At 40.0% G+C, this 10,077-nt stretch overlaps 1 protein-coding gene across 5 annotated transcripts in view; it reads left to right on the top strand.

Moving 5' to 3' along the window:
- The first annotated feature begins 8,557 nt into the window (after positions 1-8,557).
- Positions 8,558-10,077, top strand: part of plekhm1 (pleckstrin homology domain containing, family M (with RUN domain) member 1) — a 42,495-nt gene continuing 40,975 nt past the window's right edge. Inside the window, exons 1-2 of one of the 5 annotated variants that reach the window (XM_062474382.1) lie at positions 8,558-8,780; positions 9,505-9,594. In XM_062474382.1, coding sequence (XP_062330366.1) covers positions 9,541-9,594 — 54 coding nt within the window. In that variant the 5' untranslated portion in view covers positions 8,558-8,780; positions 9,505-9,540. Of the gene's footprint in view, positions 8,781-9,195; positions 9,314-9,375; positions 9,423-9,504; positions 9,595-10,077 lie in introns of those variants that run through there. The other 4 variants (XM_062474377.1, XM_062474380.1, XM_062474378.1 and 1 more) reach the window with 4 other exon arrangements.

Here is a 10,077-nt window from a genome sequence, read left to right as displayed (position 1 = left end):
ATCCAGGCTCATCATAAAACTACAGGACCGAACATCAGTCCTTCCATGTGCAGCTGGACAGGACACAGGCAGTACGGCTAGGTAACATCACCCCACCAGTCTAACACTCAGCACTGGTGCCCCACAGAGTTGTGTGTTAAGTCCACTGTTGTACTCTCTGTTCACCTATGGTTGTGCAGCCACAAAAAGGTCCAACACTATCATTATGTTTGCTGATGACACCACCATTATCGGCTGCATCAAGAATGGTGATGAGTCTGCCTACAGAGCAGAGTTGGCAACAATGACATCCTGGTGTCAGCATAACAGCCTGTTGCTTAATGTAGCAAAAACCAAGGAGTTGATAGTGGACTACTGGCGGCTGCAGGGAGAACATGCACCCATTCACATCGCGGGCACAGCTGTGGAGAGTCAAAAGTTTCAGATTTTTTGGTATCAACATCAGTGAGGATCTGAGCTGGACACCATATTGGTGTGGTTACAAGGACAGCAAAACAGAGGCTCTTTTTTCAGCGGCGACTGTGGAAATTTGGCATGGACTGCACTATACTGACCAATTTTTACCGGTGCACCATTGAGAGCATACTGACTGGTGGCATTACAACATGGTTTGGCAACAGCACTGCCCAGGACAGGAAGACACTACAAAGAGTGGTCAAATCTGCACAGCGTATTACAAGGACTGCATTACCATCCATTCAGGACCTTTACAGCCAGCGGTGCAGGAGAAAGGCCAAGTGGATCATTTCTGACCCTAGTCATCCCTGCCACAGTCTTTTCTCCCTCCTGCCTTCTGGAAGGCGATACAAGAGTATAAGGTCCTGTACCAGCAGATACAGGGATAGTTTTCTCACACATGCCATCAGGATGCTGAACTGTCCTTGAAATATCTTTTTGCACTACAATTTTTCTTATTTTTTCTACCCTTTTTCTCCATTCTTTAGTATTAATTTTTTTTATTCTGCAAGTTGAACGGACATTGAGCACAAAGAATTTCATTACTTATAAATGCTGTTTATGAGTATATGATCATAAACTTGAACTTGAAACTTTTATCAGAGCTTTAAATTGTCTGTGCTTCGCTTGCTGTTAGGTTGTCGACTCTCTCACTCATGAGCGTCCCAAAAGGCCTTCAAAATAAAGTCACGTAATAATTCTGAATACAATTATATAATTCTAAATTAAGACATTGCTTGAAAAAAAATTATACATTATTATAATGCAATTGCGACAATTGCATTCAGGCCTATAGATAGTTATACATATTGTATACAATATGGCGAGGTAGCTGACTTAACCATTCCTGAATGTGCTTTTCATCAACACCAAGTTTGCGTGCTATAGATCTGTTGCTGGTGGTGAGTGCTTTCTGCACAGGTTTCTGTTTGAAAGCTGTAAGAATGTTACGGCATGCTGCGTCAGATTTGTACACAAAGTAGAGACACGCGCGGCATACATTTTACACTGGGCTTTTGTTTGACTTCCTTGTCTATTCTGTGTTTGTCTATGGCTGCACTGCAGCTACAATTCACTGAATCTCTCTTACCAATTAAACGTTGCCCTTGAATGAACGCCACCCTCGAATAAACGCTGCACCACTAACTGCTCTATTAAAAGGGTTCACTATGAAGCAAACCATTCTAACAAAATAATAACAACATTTACAATGATTTCAACAAGAAGTCTCTCTGACTTGACAACTCTCTAAACAAGCAACTTTCCAAAGCAATCTCTGAAACAGCTGACCAGTGTGGTAATTTTATGTTGACAACTAAACCGCTGATTGGAAGTGCGCGGCTGATTGCCAATCACGAGATAGGGAGACTGATAGCCAACCGCCAACAAACGCTGACTAGACCATACCTGCATGCAGCGAATAGAAAGAAAGAGGGGAGAAAATAAAAAACACACAACCACAACTATACAGACTGAATTAGGACATTTTAAACATGGGTCCGTAACAAAGACGTTGTTAAAAATGCTCATTCACATTCATTTTTCTCAATTAATCTTATCACTTAAACACACTGGTTTAGCATTTTTTCCCACAAGGAAGTCTAACCTCAACAGTGGATCCTTGGTCCCTGGATCTCTTGCTGGAACATGGCATCTAAAAAACACATAGAAAAACCATCAAAAACTATGAAATGTAACATACCACACTACTGCTTAACAATTTCATAGTCTTACATTATCATAACTTCATACTCAACAGTTCTAGTATACAGACCTTTAAGAAAATATTGAAATGGTTAGGATTCTCAAAACACCAATCTCTGTACTTAAAAAAAATATTTAGACATCCATTATTTACCTTTATTCAATTTTACACTGTCTACATTCAAATTTAAGTCTGTAAAATGTAAACAGAGAAACGGACTCGACTATAAATACAAATTAAGACCAATTGAGAACAATTTATCTTGCAAATGGTTTTTACTTTAAATTCATGTTTCACCAAAAGAATCATCACAGTTTAACACAAATAACCAAACCTTACTGTTAAAATACTGCCAAGCCACTGACTCACATTAGAAAATTAAAACAAATAAACATAGCCTAGAAGATGTACCTGTAGGTCAATTACATAATCAAGAGCATGGAGTAGGAATGGATGGATGACAAAATACCCCGCCGAGCCCAATCCATTAAATATTTCCTACCCATAAGTTAATTTCCTGAAATGCAATAATTCACCAACATTTTGACAATTTCATGCTCCAAACTTTGTGGGAACAGTTTGGAGATGGCCCCTTCCTGTTCTAACATGACTGTGCAACAGTGCACAAAGCAAGGCCCATAAACACATGGATGAGGGAGATTGGTGTGGACGAACTTGAGTGGCCTGCACACAGTCCTGACCTCAACCCAATACAACACCTTTGGGATGAATTAGAGCAGGGACTGCGAGCCAAACCTTCTTGTTCCACATCAATGTTGGACCTCACAAATGCACTTCTGGAAGAATGGTAAAACATTTCCATAAACCTCTTAAACCTTGTGGAAAGCCTAGACGAGTTGAAACTATTATAGCTACAAAGGGTGGTCCGACATCATATCCTATGGTTTAAGAATGAGATGTCACTCACGTTCATGAGCGTGTAAAGGCAACCGAGCGAATACTTTGGCAATTTAGTGTATAAAATTGATACAAATATAAAATGTTATCAAGAGATGGGAAATCGTGCAGCATAGGACAACATGCCGATTACAAACGTATTGTAGCTCTATAGGCTTTCAATGGAACTCCTAAACGATCAAACCATGAACCCAAACAAAGCTAGCAAGCAAAACAACCATGGTACCATTGCTACTTGTTTAATGCTAGGTAGCTCTATCTGTGCAGCAAACTAGGCTACCTAGCTACAGTTTGGAAAAGAATAACTTACGATGTGAAGACCGTCAGAAAAACTTGGAACGAACAAACAAAATGACATCAACAATGACATGTAGCTAAAGATAGAATAACCCAACCGTAGGTACGTACAGTACATAAATTTGAAACGCCGTCCACAAAAGCAAAAACTAGCCTTAAGGGTTATAGCTTGCTCGGCATTTGTTTGACCTCCTTGTCTATTTGTTTGTGTATGGCCGCACTGCAACTACAATTCACTGAATCTGTCTTACTAATTAAACGTTGCCTTCGAATAAACGCCGCACCACAAATGATCATTGTGTAATACACGCTGCAGTGTTTAATCGAAAGACACATTTGGAACTCACCGTACTAATTTAAATTACATCAACAATGACATGTAAAAATATAACAACCCAACCGCATAGTTACGCACAGTATACAAATTTCAAACGCGTCTCACAGAAGCAAGTATAATGTTAAAGATTTTACGACTTGCTAGCCTGTAATACTGTCTGTACAAAGAGATATCCTTAGCTCAGCTAGCCTAGATAGATTAGCTGCTATCCTGTTTACGACAGTATAAAAGTCTTCAAGTTATCATACGAATACAAACGCTAAAATACATGTTTTGTACTGCCATTGTAGGATCTTATTACTCACTGTCAAATGTAACAATGAAAATCTCTGAGGGCTGCAGGAGTTCTCCAACGATAAAATAAAATGGTCGTCTTCTTGTGCGTGTACCAAGCTCGCGCGTGTGTCAAGGGGCTCTGGCCCCTTGTGTGTGTGAGAATGTGGAGCACGCGCGCACAGGAGCAAAGGGAGAGATGATTTGGGGAAACAGCCCTAGAAATTAGCCAAGCATGCATGTTTCAAATATTCACTAAAAATCGAGTTTTCATGTTACAGTCAACTTTTTCTCTGATTTGTGTACTCAACATTCTCAAGAGTCTTCATATGAACTAGTGATTGAATCAGAGTATCAGTTTTTGGCCGGCGGATGTGTAAAGCATTATTTTAGCATTAGCAATAAATTCAATTTGCTTTATATCAATCATTTTTAGAGGTATGAAGTTGCCTTTGCACATGGTAACATGTTGTAGTGTCTTCCACGTGACATACCAAGTTTGGTGTTGATATCTCAAAGATTTGCTGAGATTTGACCAAACGTCCTGTTTGGTTGCTTTGTTGCAGATTTTGATTGGCTCTACCGGACAAACGGTTTTGAAATTCAGAAATCCCTACGATAACTTTTGTGAGGCTCAGTCTGGATATCATCTATGGAAATTTTGAAGAAAATTCGACCAAAAATGTAGGAGGAGTAGGGAAAAAACGCGTTTCCTTAATCTTTATTATACAGACAAATTAAATATGGCGGCCGTTATAGCTTCTTGAGGCTTTTTTATTCCTCATGAGAAATAAGGCATATGTAATGAATTTCAGAATTTTGGGACTTATGGCCTGCAAATGGCATCAATTTGAAAATTGACATATTGGGGCGTGGCCTGTAGCGCCACCTATTGTCTCACATGGCCCATGTTTGGTATGGTAGTTACTAATGGTCTGCAGTTTCAACATGCCAAATTTCACAACTTTTTACGGTACTGGTCTAGGGGCTGCCATTGACTCCCATGGGTAAAACATAATAATAATACCACCAATAACAATAGGGTTCTCCTACCGGAGGAACCCTAAATATATATATGTCAGAGAACAATGGTTGTGCTCGCCGAAGGCGTGAGCACACCCAATAATAATATATATGTGAGAGAACAAAGGTTGTGCCCTTGCCGAAGGCACAGCACACCCAATTATGCCCTTTGAAGGTTTAATAATAATAAAGAAGCTGTCCTACATTCATTAGTCTCACTGTTGATCTTGGAAAACTGCCACATCACCCAAAAAAATATTGGTACTCGTACTTGGTCCTTAAAAAATGGTATCGGTGCATCCCTAGTTTAAATGTAAATGTATAGTCATAGTTGACTATGACTATGACTGAACTGCTATTCAGCCGGCTGTTGGTTGTGGGGGAGCAGTGCAGCATGGAGGTAGCCAACATCTTCAATTTTGAGCTAAGTCCAGTACCTGATGCCATGATCGACGAGTATAGCTGCTTGAGGAAAGGTGACAAGGCAGTGCTCGTCAAGTGTCTCTGTGTCTCTGTCACGACTCCACCTGCTCCAGACGTGGTGCTAGTAGATGCTGGCCAGCTGCTCTACCACCACAGGAGACCTGGCTGCAAGCTTCGGCACTCGACTGGCCCACTACCCTCCCAGTTCCAAGAAAAACGTCCTGTTTGACAGGTATGGCGAGGAAACTCCGAGTGCAAAGGACCACGAGCGGATGAGAAGAGGAAGCACTAAGGAAGTCCGGCTGACCCCAAACTCCCCCCTTCCTTGCCGAAAAGCTATTCTTCACAATGCCTTTAACAAGAGCCTGCTTAACAACATTCTTTGTGGCTACCCCCTTCCACACAACATCCAGCTGGTCAACTCAACAAGCTGGACTGTGTCGTCACTCATGCAGAAGCAGACATCACCCAGTGCAGCTACATGCTGAACACAGTGGCGGACGGCGCCCAGACAATCCGGATCCTCAGTGATGACACAGACGTCTTAGTCCTACTTGTGTACTGGACAACATTCAGATGGAAAAATGGAATGGCAATGTACTGGATGTAAACAACTGTTGAGCGGTTAGGCCCCAGAAAATGCAGCCAGCTTCTTGGTGTACACGTGCTGTTGGGCTGCAATACGGTGTCGTACCCCTTCGGAAAAGGGCAGCAGTCTGCTCTCAAGCTCCTGGAGATCGACATCCCAGGTCTTGATCAAGTGCTTGGACAGCCTGGTGCAACCCATGCTCAGCTCAAGGAGACAGCAGATAGCTTTTTCTTACCCTTCTATGTACAGAAGAGCTGTACAACAAGGACGGATGCGCGTGCTCACTTCTACCGCAGCCGTAAGAAGCCTCCGTCACAAAAAAAACTGCCGCCGACTGATGTCAACCTGCAGCTGCACATAATCTGAGCTCACCTTCAAATCCTTCTGTGGAAGGCAGCAGTAAAAGCAATCAAAATTGACGTAATTTAGCTGATTTATGGTCAAATTTGACCTTTGACCTTCTTTTGACCTTGACTTGACCCTGTAACAAAAATATAACTTCAGAAAGGGACTCTGTGCCATTGAAACCACCTAAAAAGAGGTATTACACAACCCTCTAAGTCATTGAGATCAAAAGTTGAAAATTGGCCAACAACCAATATGGCGGCACCCGCCATCTTGAATTCTGAGAAATGCTCAATGTTGCACAAGTAGCAACCCAGCTAATTTAGCTCTTCAAACTGCATAGAACACAATTCTGTAAAAGAGGTTTACAGTAATTAACATTGCAGGGTCAGCATTTTGGCAACTTGACTAGGATAATTTAGTCAGCTAGTAGTAGAAGAATGTGCAACAAGTTTGAAGTTTGTATGGTCGATTTTGACAAAGATATTGAGGAAACACTGAAAACCCTTACAAAAAAGAAGTTTATTAAAGTATACTATAAGTATACTAAAATATGAATAGTACACTTTTAGTTCACTTTTGATATACTTTTAAGAAGTATGCTTAGAAAATAGTTCACTTTTGATATACTTTTAAGTATGCTTTGAAAATAGTTCTCTTTTGATATACTTTTAAGAAGTATGCTTAGAAACACAAAATGAAAGTTTACTTACATTAATTGAAAGTGCACTTGAAAGTATTGCAAAGTATGAGGTACTTTAGGAAGTATACTTCATGAACTGAAAGTGCACTACACAGGTTAAAGTTTAGAGTATTCCAAAGTATACTTTGAAGTACTTTAGGAAGTATACTTCATGAACTAAAAGTGCACTACACAGGCTACTTTACAGTATTCAAAAGTAAACTTCAAATACACTATAAGTTTACTTTAAAGTATACTAAATTACCTAAAAAGTGGGCCAATTCAGTTTACTTAGTACAAAAATAGTATATAAATAAGTACACTGCTAGTATACTTTTAGTACCATGATAATAGTATACTTTTTTATACTAAGTATACTTACAAAATAAACTTACATTTACATTTAAGCAGACACTCTTATCCAGAGCGACTTACAGTAAGTACAGGGACATTACCCCCGAGGCAAGTAGGGTGAAGTGCCTTGCCCAAGGACACAACTTCTTTTGGCACGGCCGGGAATCGAACCGGCACCCTTCAGATTACTAGCCCTCTTCCCTACCCGCTCAGCCATCTGACTCCCTAGGCAACTTTGAAGTATACTTCTTTTTTGTAAGGGATATTTGTGTTTTCATTGATTTATTGGCTATGGGTTAATCAATAATCAACCTTATCACAAAACCAAAGTTTGGACAACGTGGTCAGCTAATAGTAGAAGAATGTGCAACAAGCTTAAAGTTTGTATGGTCGATTTTGACAAAGATATTGAGGAAACTCTGAAAAATGTGTGTTTTCATTGATTTTATGCTGCACTGCACTATGTTGACCATTCACGCTGCTCATTATTCTTATTTTTATATATATTTTATTTTATATTTAAATTGTTGTATTCTTAGATTGTTTAGTTTTTAGAAATTTGTACTTTTACTTAATTTAAGATCTGTATATGTTTAGTGTTTTGCACCTCCCTGCCACAGTAAATTCCGTGTTTGTATAACATACATGGCGAATAAACCGAATTCTGATTCTGATTTATTGGCTATGGGTTAATCAATAATAAACATTATCACTAAACCAAAGGTTGGACAACTTGGTCAGCTAAAAGTAGAATAATGTGCAACAAGTTTGTATGGTCGATTTTGACAAAGATATTTGAGAAACATTCGGGCTGTCTACTCTTTTACCCCAGTCCCTAAATATGAAGCGGAGCCTGAACGGAGGTACGAATATGAACGTCTGTTGAATATCTAATATAAAACTGATGTCACCTCGGTTCTTCACCGGACGTAAGCACATCTCACAATTTCACCAGAAATTGTACCCTCTCTAATTGTTAAAGACATTACACAAATCTTTTCAATTCCCGAAAATAGCAAAACAAAATAATCTTCAGGGAATGTAGCATTGACATTAAGATTCCTGATACTTGTGTTACTTTTGTAACTTTCACTACACTGTAGTGACATTACACCGGATTGCAGTAGGTGGCGCAGGTTTACCACAAGATCCAAGGAGCAAGAGTTCTTATCCCATAATGCATCAGCCAGCCTGTGAGTGTTGGAACAGTTAGTTTACCTGCTTGTACTGAGGAAAAATGTACTATTTCTGTAGTTGAATTTCGAATTGTGTGTGCTAGACTATAGGTCTACAGTCTTGAAGAGACGTATCGAAAACTGCCCGCTGCATGACTAAATTCCAAAGCAGCTAGCCATTTTGATGGTGCTGTCACAAAACGGTAAGCGCATGCATGGCCTGGTTGCTTGTGTTCGAGCTTTAGGAAAGCCTTTTCATGTCACAAACACAGCTTGCTAGCTAACGTTAGCTTATCTTCTCAGCCATATCAGTGTTTAAATATAAGTGTTTACATATCATGTTTGTGGCTCTATTGAAAATTCAGTGATGCAGTCTCAGATGACAATATGCTGTGAACAGTTTAAATTGCGCAACAGACAGTTGCTGAAAGAGATCTCGAGTTATCTTCAATCTTGGAACTCTGTCATGCATAGAGGCTGCTCCGTACCAGTCATAATATTTCCAATTGAGTCACACGTTCTGATGTCTGCCTTGGTTTAACACACACACTGTTCCCATGATTAGCAGTCACTGTACCCATGTTTCAGGAAGTATATGGCTAGCAGCTTCCTTTACAGTCGACCAAAAAACATCCAGTAGTCGCGTGACTGATTTTGTCAATGACAATAACCCAAAGCAATATCACGGAAAAAGCAATCGCCAGGTTTCTATGGATGACAGGGGGCAACAAATCCAGTTAATCCAGTTTTACATTTTTATGAGTTTAGGTTTTCCAGCGAAGTCAAATATAATTTTATGTTTCGTGTACGCTACGGGCTATGCTGAACATTGTAATAGTTGGAACGTGAGAGGATAGTTTTACGTAGTAAGAGTTTTTGTTTTGTGGAGTTGTCTGATAGTTGACTGTGTTATTTTGTTTGTTACAGTTTGCAATGCGGGACTAGAAGATTTCTGGAGACAAAATGCTAGCCACACAAACCCTAGATACGGGGCCAGAGGTGAAAGATGTCAAACTGGTAAATCTGACTTTTCACACTGAGAATTTATGACAACTTACTTCTTTACTACACGTTGTACATTGTATTTGTTGTAAATCGTTTTTGGAAAGTTTACGGACATGCAGAAAAGCTTGTCAATAACATTAAGTCAAAGGTTAGTGTTTTATGACGTCATCAAAATACCTACAAAATGTACTGTATAGTTTACTGAGTTACTTAGCCTACTAGTGAGTTATTATTCAAATTAGAGAGGTGTGCTTGACCATACCGTACCAGCGCTCCCACTGGCACATGACAGCGCTGCCAACATCTTACTATGGAAAGCCAAATGTGCCATAAAACAGCACGGCAAAATTTGTTGTCTGTATGTAACCGGTGTGAATCGGTGCAACTCACTCCTCAGGTATGTAACAGGCCACTCGCGTTAACGAATAGCTAGCTTTTCTTTGGCGTAGCTGGTAGTGGTTGCGCTTGGCAGTTCAGAGGTGGCGTGTTCGAGAC

Source organism: Osmerus eperlanus, chromosome 12, assembly GCF_963692335.1.
Source record: "Osmerus eperlanus chromosome 12, fOsmEpe2.1, whole genome shotgun sequence".
Lineage (NCBI taxonomy): Eukaryota > Metazoa > Chordata > Actinopteri > Osmeriformes > Osmeridae > Osmerus > Osmerus eperlanus.
Note: the sequence above shows the minus strand (reverse complement) of the source record. Positions and strands in the feature narration are given on the sequence as shown.